At 38.3% G+C, this 13,807-nt stretch overlaps 1 protein-coding gene across 1 annotated transcript; it reads right to left on the reverse strand.

Moving 5' to 3' along the window:
* Positions 1-898: 898 nt before the first annotated feature.
* Positions 899-13,601, reverse strand: nol11 (nucleolar protein 11). Its single transcript, XM_061680619.1, has 18 exons — positions 13,442-13,601; positions 11,084-11,197; positions 10,914-10,970; positions 10,651-10,799; positions 9,435-9,492; positions 9,099-9,240; positions 7,964-8,170; positions 5,357-5,433; positions 4,811-4,934; positions 3,967-4,058; positions 3,672-3,737; positions 2,986-3,170; positions 2,551-2,676; positions 2,211-2,432; positions 1,993-2,071; positions 1,684-1,776; positions 1,267-1,374; positions 899-1,053 (listed from the first exon to the last, which is right to left on the reverse strand). Exons 1-18 carry the CDS (start codon positions 13,586-13,588, stop codon positions 940-942), a joined length of 2,160 nt encoding a protein of 719 aa, XP_061536603.1. The 5' UTR covers positions 13,589-13,601; the 3' UTR covers positions 899-939.
* Positions 13,602-13,807: the final 206 nt, after the last annotated feature.

A 13,807-nucleotide genomic window follows, 5' to 3' on the forward strand; every position in this document is an offset into this window, starting at 1 on the left:
AGTCAACAAATCTGGGTTCGTTTGCAGGTATCAAGAAAACTTGAAACCTGACGTTTTATAGAGCTTACCAGCATTCGTTTCAGTTCCAGTAGTTTAGAGAGAGCACAGCCAATCTTAATTTATTTAAAAGGCTACTCAGTATTGTGCAAAAAAAAAATTAGCTTAGGCCTATACCAAAATATTCTGTTAATTTTATTCAACTATTTTATAATGCTCAAAACTTATAAACAGAGTGTTGAAAAATATTGAAGTTTAAAATTTTGAAGTTGAATTTTGAATTGTTTCCAAGTTTGATCTCATTTTAGGCCAAATTAAAAAGGTTTTATTGTCTTGCAAATGAAGTCAGCCCATGTGCCCTCCCTCTGAACAACTGTCGGTTGCTTTACTGTAAAATCCTTCCTTTTCTTTAATATTTTTAAAAGTCTCAATCCATTTTAAATAGATTATTACCAGTAAAGAAATGCTTCCTTGTTCAGTCCTAGTCCAAATGAATCTTTTGAGTCTTTTTAATGGCGAGAATGATCTTTCCACATACAGTGTTGTAGCCGGCACAGTTAGCACAAGCTGGAATAACTGTCACCTCCGGTACAGTTTGGATCAAATGCTTTTCGGTAAAAAAAAAAAAAAAAAGAGAAGCTGTCTGGGAGTTTTGCATTCATTGCCCACCATTTGTTAGCTTTGAAGTGCTGTTTATGCTTTTTGTTCTTTTGTGAAGGATTGTGCAAGTTGCGGTGAGGCTAGCTGCCATGATTAAATCATGGACATTACTTTTTTTTTTTTTTGCTTTTTTTTTTTTATACATTTTTTTAATGCATTGAAACGTAATACATCTTGAGTTCTGGTGGCTAGCTTTTGGACACAGGATTAAATCCATTCCAGGTGAAAATGTAGAAGGAGATACGATGTTCAAAGTTTTATTTAAAAGAATTCCATAGAAACCTAAAAAAGTTCTATAAGCTCAATAGAATACTGTCCCATATCTTGTTTTATCTTCATGTGTTGGAGCTCTTGAAGACTTCCCTCAACTTTTCCAAGTTCAGAAAATAGTCTCACCTGTGGATACACGAGGTCATAGTGTTAAAAACAATCCCATTTAAATTGTCACTTTGATACTCTTAGTAAAGAGAACATTTAAAAAAAAAAAAAAAAAAAAAAATTAAAATAGTTTTAATGTTTGCAATCTCATGTTTTTTTAAATTAAAATATTATTTGATTCACACTTCTAAAACCATAATGCTTCAACTGATGGGGATAAGCAGGACGTACCTGAGACTTAATATAGCTGTGGAGGTTTAGCAGCAGGCCTTTGGCCTCTGGAGTCATGACTAGAACTGTAAAATGAGCATCCAACAACAAGCAAACCCAATCCATAATCTAAAAGGGAAGGAAAAAAAAAAACATCCAATTGAAGAATTTCTTAACTAGAATGTCATAACCTACATTTGTTTACAGCTATTGTGGTATAAAAACAGTATTTGCACTCTTAAGATGCAACCGGTAACACTTGCAATGAATAAAACAAGTCAAATTAATGACTTTTTCATTTGCATGTGAAACAACACAATATATATTGCTAGTGTGTGGTCAGTTTATCACCATGACATCTGGTCGTTACATTTCAGCAACTGTTTTACATCATATTTCATTTAATTCACACAATTCATTCTAATTATTGTTACAGACCTGCGTCAGACTGGGTGATCGATAGCCATGGCTCTGAGGAAAAGTTTCTTGATTATATTTTAAGTAGAGGAAGTGCAGATACTGGAGGAAAAGCTTAATAGGATGAGAAAGAAGATTCATTATTAACTGAAAAATACACCTGATGAAGCAATGCTCGATTTGTATATAACTACACCACACTATAATGTAAAACTGGCCGAATAGAATACAAAACCAGAGGACTAGATTGGACCAACAGTGTGTGCACAATATAAAAACACATTCCTACATTCCCAGAATGAGAAAATATAGTGCAACTCACGAACTTACAATAACGTGTTGGGATGAAAGGTCTTTCAAATGTGGGAGAAGAAGGTCATCGCTGTACGCCGTCTGCAGGACCTCATTCCTTCACAGCACCGGTCAAGATTCAAAACCAGTTTTACACCATGTATAATTCTCAAGACTATACACTGATATAATGTACTTGCATTGACATCACCACCTGAATAGTTCATGCGAGTACGTGCGCGCCAGGTAAAGGATACAGTAAAGCAGCCTTTTGTAATCCCACTGGACAGCTTTGTTCCGGTGGCGTTTTATTCTCTTCGTCTGCTTTTGTCATTGTAACGTCTGAGTGGTCCTCCGAAGAGGTGGAGTTAAAACCATTCTGCAAGCCAACTTGACCATGTTCCCTGGAGGTCAGAGTTTCCATAAAGGAGACGCTGTCAGGCTCCAGGTTCACTTTCTCTGCCTCGTTGTCTGGCATACTGTGAGAGAATGTTTAATACATCCATTTCATGTTACAGTATTCTAAAAGCAAAACAATTTTGCAAATGATATATATTTTTTTCATTTGTAAATTTGCTTTCTGTGTCGGAATTCTACCTAATGAAGGCCTTCAGGCAGGTGCATGTGACAGCTTCAGGGATGTCAGGGAAGAACTGTAAACACATCTGACACAGGAAGTAATCCTTCTTTTCCAGGGCCAGTTGCACAAGGTCAGGGCACACGCTGAAAAGGGATTCCAATCAATGTTTGTTTGTTTGACATGATTACACCAAACATTTCTGTGGCGATGACAACAAAAGTAGATTTAGATTTTAATTAAATACAATGACTTAACGATGCCTGTAACAATGCTGAGTCAAAGAAATTGAACATATGTATGAAATCTAAATAATCCCGTACATTTAGTCCCAGATCAGATTACGTCAAAACTTTATTGAAGTGCAAATTTGATGTGCAAGGACAATAAAGAATACATCCAAAGTCCTTCTAAGAGAAAAACACCAACAAAAATCACAACCAGCTTCTACTAACCTGTGACAGAGAGACTGGGTATGTACTAGCTGTGCCAGCGTGGTTGGCGAATAGAAGGCGGTATCAGCCAAGCTGCGGGAAACCAGCGACGATGCCAGCTGTCCTACTGACTGATTCAGGTCCTGGGTATCTGCTCTGGAAAAGAGGCCTTCCACTTCTTTCTGTACTTCCTCTACCGATGCTGTCTAAATTACAAAAAAGAAATGAGGTATTATTTCATCTCAGAATTGTACCATACAGGACCAACAATCAACGCATGGTGGTAGGCAACCATAACATATGCCATTACCAAAGTATGAACTATAAGTGTAGCTGATCAACTAAGTGGGGAAGTTGTAAACTATCCATCCATGCATTTTCTGTACCGCTTATCCTCACTAGAGTGGCGGGCGTGCTGGAGCCTATCCCAGCTATATTCGGGCGAGAGGCGGGATACATCCTGAACTGGTCGCCAGCCAATCGCAGGGCATATAGAAACAAACAACCATCCACACTCACATTCATACTTACGAGCAATTTAGAGTCTTCAATTAACCTACAGTTGTGGACTACATTACACTATAACATTTATCAACCTTTCAACCCTTTGCCAAAAACCGTACAGTTAGAAACCTGTTCCAAAAACAACTAAAACAAACAACTAAATATCCAAATCTATCTCAGTGGATTACAATAAAAATTATTACCTTGATGAGCTCCAGAACTTGCTCAACTGTTAAACTGGGGGACATCTGGCTCTTACGTGCACTTCTCTGGGAAGATAGAAGACTAATTCAGGATCACCTGTGCATCATGAAGCCACAAAACTCTACAGGTGGCATACAAGACTAACGCGACAACATTGTACACTCAGCCCGGTTCACAATATACCAGTCTGTCAGCCAATCTGTACCATCATTTTTTTTAAGGATTTGGGATTTATAGCAAACTAACAGCCTGTTAATTGGAATTATCTTTAGAAGGTAATTATAATTTACAAACCAACTTCCTGGTCTCCATTGTTCTTGAGGGCTGAGTTTTGTCTTCATGTAAGATGTTGTTCCAAGAAGGCACTGACACTAGCGGTCTGGATTCTGTCAAATTTAAATGAAAACACATTTAACTGAGTAACCAATCAGTTCAGGGATTCCATTCACCGGGGTGCCAAACTCATTTTTGGGGCAGGCCACATCGTAGTTTCCCTCAGAGACCCTTCAAGACTGTGAACCCATATAAATGTATAATCGCCTCATCACAAATACACAACAAATTGATGAATAACTAGTTTTGAAATCAAAAGCTAATGAAAACTATTCAACTATTTATTTTAAACGGAGGCGCTATGTACCACAGAGAGTGGTGACCAAAAAAAAATAAACATCTCAAACAGTTTTGGTATTTTAGCAAGAAACAAAGTTGACACACAAGATTTGCTTTCGTGGACCACATTAAATGATGTGGCAGCCCGGATCTGCCCCCGAGCCTCGAGTTTGACATGTTTGTCATCCACTATTTTAATGCAATACTCAAAGAATACACATTTAACCGGGTTAAGTTTACCCATGTCCCTTGAAAAGGCGCTATAAAAAATATATAATATAAAAGTTATGACACTGTGGAGGTTTGTTTTCTTTTCTTTTGTTGCCACTGGAGCTTTATGCAAAGCAGAGGGAACTATACGCAGTTCCAAATAACAGTCACATTGTACATGTAAATTTTCCTCATTAAAAGTGAACAAAATCGTCTGTGGAGTATGCACACGTTTCATCAACAAAATGTGGAATCTACACACTTGGACATCAAGGTTGTTGTCATTTATCTTGTGCAGTTTAATGTTTTAGCTCACCTTCAGTCCTGGACTGCTTCAGCTTGCCCAAAGCGGAGGCGAGTGAAGATTTGGTGCATCCGTATGGAATAACAGACAGGGTTTTGCCATGTGGAATGAATAACTTGTTGGAATAACACCATAGCTAAAAGTCCAAGAGAAAGGTAACTTAATGACAATAACAAGAATAATAAGTATAACAAGTATAATAACCACTTATAATAAGAATAATAAGCTTGCAAACTGCTACAAAGTTGTGAGGAGGGACTGCGATCCCTGTCACAGTGGAGAGCAGACGTGATGCTCTACCAAAGTCATACAGTCCTCCATCAGCACTCAGCAGCTGGAAGGACAGGGAACATTGGCCTATGGTCCAAATGATGACTAACGAGGTCATTGCTGGCCAACTTCAAACTTTAACTCGCTCATCGACACCTCGGCCATGCAGCATGGCGCATGCTGCTACCTTTGCTAAACTTGGAAAGCCAAAGTCACCGCCCACCTTTTAATAAATAAAATTAAACATTCAGCTCACCAAATAAAAAAATGCATGCGTTGTGTACCTACCTGTCCGAAGATTTTACCCGCAATTTCTTTCCCTGCCTGAAGTGTCTGGAAATTGATATTCCAGATGCAGAGAAAGTCTGAAAAAGCAAAGATAACATTGAAGCCAACACAAGACACTTTACTCACAAATTCTTTAGTATGTTCAGAAGTAAAAATGATGCTAAATCAGGTTAGATCTGTCCAGTTCTCAATATACTATGGACAAAAGGGATTAAAATGGAAGAAAATATGCCTAATTTTACAGTTAGAAGAGCTTCCAAGGAAAACCTCCATTTGCTTTTGGTGCGTACTCTCCTATGTAAATTAAAATGAATGTATACTTTTTCTTCGCCAAATTCATCCGACGTACAGTACTCAACAAAGCCGGAAAAAAAGTTGTCCAGAACGTTTGGTAAGAGTAAGAATACCGGACCCACAACGGATTGCAGTATGTCCAGGGGTGGAGCCAGAGGGGAGGCCGGGGTAGCACTGGATCCCCCTGTAATCTGATTGTACCCCTCAGGTGCCCCCCCAGATGATAGACATATCATGGCACCACACGTCTCGTCGAAAGGAGCCGTTAGCATTCTGAAATCAGAGACGCCTTTTGACTGCTAAGTCCATCCTGTACAGTAGTTGGCGCTATGTACCACAGAGAGTTGTAATCCACATTTATTAGGAAAAGAAGAATCGCCACAGAAGAAGAGGATTTGCCCCAGAGCCAGTCTACGTCACGACCTTATCCTAAAGTAAGTTTTACGGTGGTGTCCTAATGAGTCACTGTTTAAAATCACTTTTGTGTTCAGATAGGAGATCGTTTTGCTAGCAGCCACGGGTATCGAGCTAAAGTTAACATTAAGTAACATCTCATGGCGGTAAAAACGAAAACCTATCACCCAGCGCATGCAGTGTTTCAATAAGCAGTCAGTGGAGTCTGCCAGTCTCTCTCGCCCGCTGGCACACACAAACACGGGCACATGGACAAGTTATATCCCATGGCGTCCCAGTGTCAGCTTCCAACAACCACCCCACATGAACGTGTTTAATTCGGGTTGTTGCATATATTTACGTGCTTCTCCAATGATTTTAGAGGAATGAAACTAGCAGACAATCGGCCAGCAAGCTGTTTCATGCTCTGTTGATTTAAATGAAATATAACGTGAAGGACGGTGGGGGATTATCCTTCAAGTTTTGCCCTTTGTTATCTCTAAACTGTTGGCATACTGATGTTTGTTTAAAACCTTTAAAAAAAACCTTTAAAACTGACACCGCTAGTGTCTTCTATGCAGCATCTTATTTCATGCATAATGTAATGCACAACAGGCTAGCTTAATTTTTTTTTAAGACAAACCAGTGGAGTGCTTTCAACAAAAACCACAGGAGTTGAGGGAATCACAAAAGTGCTGTTTATGAGCTTCACAAGTGTAACTTGTTTAAAAAGCATAAATACTGTAATTCAAGTTAATTATGCCTTTATATTTTAGAGTTCAATTTCTGAAATTTTGCCAGTAACACCAATTTATCTTGTTTAAAAAAAGGTGTAGACTACCTGTAATTCATTTTTGAATTCTGCCTTTTTATTTATTTTGTCTGTTTTATTTTATTATTTGATTCAAGAAGTCTGCCTTTTTCCAACTATAAAAAAGAAGTCTGCCTTTTTATTTCATATTCGTCATGTTTCTCATATATATATATATATATATATATATATATAGTATACTGTTTTCATGTTTGCAACACTGCATAAAGGCGTTTGTATTACTGGGCTATTTTTTTGTGAAATAAATTTGAGTTTCTAAAGAATGTAAAAAATGTGGGTTGTGACTTAATGACTAATTTAAATTTTGGGTCGTAAGGCAAAACCAGTTGGGAACCCCTGAGTAGCAGTGGTCTAGTTCCCCTGACATTTTTTAGACTTGAAGTGGGGATTTGTTAACATTGTGCAATTGTAAGTGATGCTAAGAGTAACAAAACTAGCCTTTTTTTTTTTCATAGGGTCCTTTGAGAAATGAAATGACAGGGGGACAAGATATATAACTTCTTTTTAAAGAGAAGCAAGTCAGGTAACGGTAAGGTGGACAGAGAGAGTGAGTGAATCGCTCGTGTGTGTGAGTAACCGTGAGTGTGTGTGTGTGAGAGTGGATAACTGTGTGAGCGGGTTACTCTGTGATTCTTGAAAAACTGTTGCAGTTGTTGAAGTTGTGTCTGTGTGTACACTGTGTTGTAAACGTTAATAAACTTGAATTTATGCACACAAACCTCATCTTTTGTGTGTTTCGTATGTACATTTCAACATTTAGAGACTCGGATTGAAATTCATTGGTCGAGAAACAAATTTATTGTCATAGTCTGTGACCCCCTGAAACAGCCTTGGCCACCCCAAGAATAAAAGTCTAGCTCCACCACTGAGTATGTCTAAGTAAATTTGTAACTTAGAACTTATTGCACAAGCAAACACCTTGACCAGCCACATGGCAGACATGCAAACCTGTCTGGCCTATATTGAGTACAAAACGGCACATTTCGCCGAAAGGCGACTGATTTCCATGTATGACATAGTCAGACTAGAATAAAGGCAAAAAATGGAGGAGACATTTTAATTATCTTCAGGGAGATAATGTTATGTACCTTTACCAGCTCCAGCTGAGGGGTGCGGAACGCCAACAACAGCAATATGGGCTTCATCTAGGAGGAGGGCAGAAGCTGCTTCCAGTTGGCCCTCGTCAACAGAAAGAGCCAATAGCAGGTTACGGGGCAGTAAAAGGGTTTGAGACCCCTCATCGGCACCCTGGCCCCACACAGAGAGCACACTCTGGTACACATGTCCATTAGGGTCTGCATGACAGAGAAATGACAAGGCGCAGAGGAACTTAATCCACTGTCTTCTTCATACCTGGGCAATGTTTACCAACAACACACTAAGGCCTGGTACACACAGGTTTTTTGGGGGAATTTTATTACGATTTTTTTTAATTTTCTCTGCGACAGACCCTACACATACAGATTAAATATATATATATTGCATGTGTTTTTCTCCGATAATTTCAACACTTAACACCACTCACAAATATTGAATATTAAACTGTTCTGGAAACAAGTCGTCCGAGGCATAAATCATGTGTTATCATACGTGATCTAATAAAGCCAAAGAAGAAGAAACACTTCCAGATATAAACCGATGTTTCCTGAGTGTTTCCAAAGGTCGCGGGAGGCATGACCTTTGTAAAATGGCAATGTCGTCAAACAAGGACTTGCTTTGGAAAATACTTCTTGTCGTCTGGGGAACCCTCTTTCATGCACCAAAACCGGCACTCCTGCGTTTCGTCATCAGTCTAGGGCGCTTCTTTGATTGGCTACAATGTGTTCCACGTCACAGATCACAGATTCATGACTCAACAGTAGTCGGCTTTGACCACACACATGAAGAGTTTTGGTCGTAAATATTGAACGTTTAATTTTTAAGATAGTCGGCGCCGACCCATTTCGGGTCCTATTAGTTGGACAAATCCACTCCTAACACACCTCAGACCTAAGGATAATCTTATAAAACATAAAATGATCTGATATTAGACATCCTTGGTCGGGAGTTTTTTTTTTTTTTTAATTATAATGAGGATGTGTTTTTTGGACATACTTGGCAAATAAAGATGATTCAGATTCAGATAAGCGATACAGAAAATGGAAGGATAATGTGAACTTAACATTAAAATCCATGAAACTAGATACTAAGACAGAGATACTAAACAGAAAAATGGAGGCTTACAGAGGTGAAGCAGATGGATAAGTTTATCCCTGTAGGACGCAGACAAGCTGAGAGGAGAGAGTCCAGAATCTTCTCGCTCCAGCCGGTACCTCTGCAGTGTGTTTGGCTTCAGTTTCTGCAGGTAGAGGAAATGTTCCCCCTTCTAGAGAAAGACACTAAAATTTAGTAAAGCCTAATAAGGAAGTAAGGAATACCAGCAGCAATTACAAAATAAAAAGAAGGGTAACTACAGCAAAACCAATATACTCATTCAAAAATATTTGCTGGACTAGTACAGGTGCATCTCAATAAATTAGAACTAGAAAAGATAAAGACACCGTAAAATAAACCTGGTACCTTCTCTGTTGTGAAGACGATGAACTGCTGGGTTTCTGCCACTATGTTGGTGCTCCACCTGAAAACAAAAATAATTAACTACAACAAAGGTCAATTGGATTTTAAAATATACTGTATATTTGAAGCAATATTTACTGTGTGGATCTGTTGTTAATTGTAGTATCATGATTAATAAAACTATAATTACATTTACCAGCTACAATACTTTATATACATGCACCCGATCTAATGAGCTGTATCAAAAATTGTCATATGATAATTACATTAACATTCAGTTTTGACAAAATTTGTCAGAGGTTTTAAATTTACAATATTTTTAATATTGTGGTTGTAGTTTGCAGTTGTGCAGAACTCTTTTGTTGAGGGCCATATTGTAGTTACGGTATCCCTCAGAGGACCGTTATGACAGAGAAACCATAAAAATGTTTAATCGTCTCATCATATTATTACATATTTATATACAGCAAATTCATGGATAACTAGTTTTGATATCAGAAGTCAAGGATAATACAAACCCCATTTCCAATGAAGTTGGGACAATGCGTAAAATGTAAATAAAAACAGAATATCATAATTTCTCATGTATAATGCGCACCCATGTATAATACGCACCCCCAAAGTTGACCTAAAAATTCTGGAAAACCCTTCTACCTTTGTAAAATAAGTTTTTACAATACATGATTTTGCTTCTACTGCGATTGGCTGGCGACCAGTTCAGGGTGTACCCCGCCGCTGGCCTGAAGATTGCTGCGATAGGCTCGAGCACGCCCACGAACCTAGTGAGGATAAGTGGTACAGAAAATGGATGGATGGATTTTGCTTCTACCCATATGCTCAAAAGAAGAGGTATTATCTGTATGTTGTTCGTTTTTTCAAATAATTATTCTGAAGTTAAGCACTTTATTTGTACACGTAATACGTTTTTTTATTTACTTGCTCTTCTTTTCAAATTCACAGCACTACTTTTATTTAGTAAATGACAAAACAAACAGTTATGCTCATATGTTTGACTATCCAGGCAGAATTTGTAAGATGAGTACAATTCTTTAAAGAAAACATGAAGGCTCAGGCAAAACACATTTAATTTTAATGAGATTCAAATTAAACTGTCAAGCATTTCAGAAAAGCATTCTCATTAAACAAAACTTCTTCGAACGATCTTTGCAAAGGCAGGTTATTTGATATGCAATGCCAAATTGGCATGGTACAACGTTACCTAATGGTCTCATCTGGAGCCAGGACTTCCTCGACAGTTTGCTGAGGAGCTGAGAGAAGAGAATCAAGAAGTCTCACAGCTCCTCTCTGAAACAAGACCACAGGATCTCCTCCAGCAACACAGTGGACCCTCGAAATGTCCGAGGACACCTGGACAGTCAGAATACATTTAATGACTTAAAAACTGTAAATAAGTCAAGATATTTATATATCTATAAAAACTGACATTTTTTAGGAACGCAAAGAGGCTAATATCACACTTACAGTCGCTTTGAATGTCTTATCCAAGAGAACATCATCTTCCTTCCAGATTCTGATCACCTGAAAAACATACGATGTTAAATATAACATTATGGTCTACCCTGTTTCTACATGCCCTCAAATACATATTAAGCGTTGTGTGCATGTGCGAGAGCAAGAATAAATGTGTTTACCTTGTTGTCTGTTACTGTCACATATTCTTTAGTGTGTATGTTGTAGACTGCTGGACAGGTCAAACAGTTGCCTTGTTTCATAGTCCAGCTTCCCAGTGGCTTCTGGTCTGACACCTGACACAAACACAAACAAATATTCACACAAATGTCAGTGACAATGCCCTTTACAGATACAGTATGTACAACAGTACTGACTCTCTAAAAAATAATAATAAACTGCTGCTTTGTAAGACTCGAAAAATTTGGAAACTATTCTTTTAAAACCAGAAGTGTACTTGTCAGGGCCGTTTTAATGAACCATACGTTTTACTTTTACTCGAGTATTTATATTAAGAAGAAATTGTACTTTTATTCCGTTACAATAACCTACATGCCACTCGCTACTTTCATTTATCAATAATTGTGTGCACGATCTATTTTTAGACTTTTATTTTTGACTTTAGCGTTGGGCACCATTGCTCCAATCCACTCTAATTACCACAGTGATGTTTGACTCAAGTTCACCAAACAAACAAAACAAGAAATTCACATGTCCGTATACAAAGTCTTCTATTGAGCTTCGTGAGTCAATCAAAGTGAGTTGTGACAGCCCGCGCGACTCGTGTTTACAGTACAGATTACGAAAAACAACAGCTTTAACATGCAGCGTAGTCTTGTCACTGCCCAAATGTGGATATTTCAGCCCACTTGAGAAAACACCTTGCGGTAATTTGCAGATGTTTTTGCTGTGCATATGGCAACATTAACCCATATTTATGGTCAACATCCATTTACTGTACAACATGCATTTTCTGGGGCATGTGTTTTTTTCTCTCTCTCACATACACACACACACTTTATCATTAAGTCTGGTCAGCAAACAACTTCTTCATACAGTCATTTTAGTGGATAAAGCAAATAATGTTTCTATAAAAGGCCCAATGCATGTGGTGGTGGTGTTTTTTTTTTCCACTTAAAAACTGAAATGGTGGCAGGTGTGTGTGGAGCCACATGCCAGTTATAAGAGGGAGTGCATCCTTGTGTAACAAGATTTGATTTTTTATTAATTTTATTTAAACTTTATTTAACAAGGTAAAAGACCAGTTAAAACAGAACATCTCTCTTGCAATGGTGACCTGGCCAAGAAGGCAGCAAGTTAAACGTCAAGTCCAACTCAATCACATTCAAGTTTATTTCAGTTGTTTATTCTCACCTCCCCTCTCAAAAAGATACACAAATAAATAATTTGAGTTGTACAAATTCTACATCTCATTAATGGTGGAAAAAGTTGTAAAATATCCATCCATATTCTGTACCGCTTATCCTCACTAGGATGGCGGGGGTGCTGCAGCCTTTCCCAGCTATCTTCGGGCGAGATGCGGGGTAATGGTCGCCAGCCCATCGCAGGGCACATATAAACAAACAACCATTCGCACTCACGTTCACACCTATGGTCAATTTAGAGTCTTCAGTCAACCTATCGCGCAAGTTTTGGAGATGTGGGAGTAAACCGGAGTACCCAGAGAAAACCCATGCAGGCGTGGGGAGAGCATGCAAACGCCACACAGGCAGGGCCGGGATTTTAACCCCGGTCCTCAGAACTGTGAGACAGATCGTCGTCCACTGTGACGTTTTAAAATAATTTATCTTAATCAAAATTCTTTTTCAACACAAACCCATTTGAACAGGCGTGTTCATACTTTTTATATCCACTGCAGCCTTGTTCCTGTACTGCCTACAGTATTGTGCAATTTAACAAGTAGAAATTAAATAGTACAAGACAATTTGTTGGATCTGAATTTGCCTTCATTTGTTATTTTACGAAGATTTTATATTATAAAGATTTTGTTTATTGTTTTAGATTAAGTGATATTGTTCATCAATATCTGAATTTGCACATTCATGTTTTAGTTATTTTTATTTTATTTGACGTTCATGCTCTGATTTAAAAAATAAATCGCTAGTTAATCAGTACTTCCTTTTTCCACGGAGTATTTTCTTACGCTTAAGTAATTATTTGGACTACTTTTTACTTGAGCCATATTATTGTAAAGTAACAATCCTCTTAATTGAGTACAATATTTGGGTACTCTACTGTGCTGTTGTCTTGGAAAATGTTTTTAAATTTGAATGATGTTTTTTTTTTTTTTTTAAGCAGGTTAAATAAAGGACATCAATGGTTCCACACTACAAGACCATCGGCTGTCGCACATAAAATAATTAACGCGGAATCTACTTGATGCATTTCGTTTACTGTAGTTGCTTGTCAATCGTGCAGAAAAGAACCACGGATGCCAACACGAGTTGTTTTAAGTCTCACTATCCGGCTAACTAGCTAGCACGACTTGCTCGATCCTCCACGAACAAGTTAAAAGTCACCTTGTAAAGAGTAACAGATCTGAATGAGTCTGTGACGATGACATGGTCGTTATCCCTCTCCACTTCGACGCCCTGAATGCTGGAATTGGTCAGATTCTGGGATGGAATGAGTCCACACAACGTGTATCCTTCATACAGCGTGGCCATGCTGAACCAAAGAGAGACGAGACTTTGGTCGATCTCGCGAGACGACGCGAAGTCGCGCAATGGGGTTATTAGGATGGCTACGACAACGCGCTGTAGCAGCCAGGCAAACGCACTGTCTTGGTAGATATACGACAAGAGGTATACTTTTTAATCAATGCTCAAGCGTGCGCTATCAATACATAACATTTGTGAAAAAAAAACACACACAGAGAAAAATAT

Source organism: Phycodurus eques, chromosome 6, assembly GCF_024500275.1.
Source record: "Phycodurus eques isolate BA_2022a chromosome 6, UOR_Pequ_1.1, whole genome shotgun sequence".
Lineage (NCBI taxonomy): Eukaryota > Metazoa > Chordata > Actinopteri > Syngnathiformes > Syngnathidae > Phycodurus > Phycodurus eques.

Coding starts and splice junctions, on each gene's coding strand:
- nol11 (XM_061680619.1), bottom strand. CDS start 13,588: ATGGCCACGCTGTATGAAGGATACACGTTGTGTGGACTCATTCCATCC. Junction 4,059..4,810: donor GAAGCAGTCCAGGACTGAAG/GTGAGCTAAAAC, acceptor TAAATTTGACAG/AATCCAGACCGCTAGTGTCA. Junction 2,677..2,985: donor ACCCAGTCTCTCTGTCACAG/GTTAGTAGAAGC, acceptor ATCCCTTTTCAG/CGTGTGCCCTGACCTTGTGC.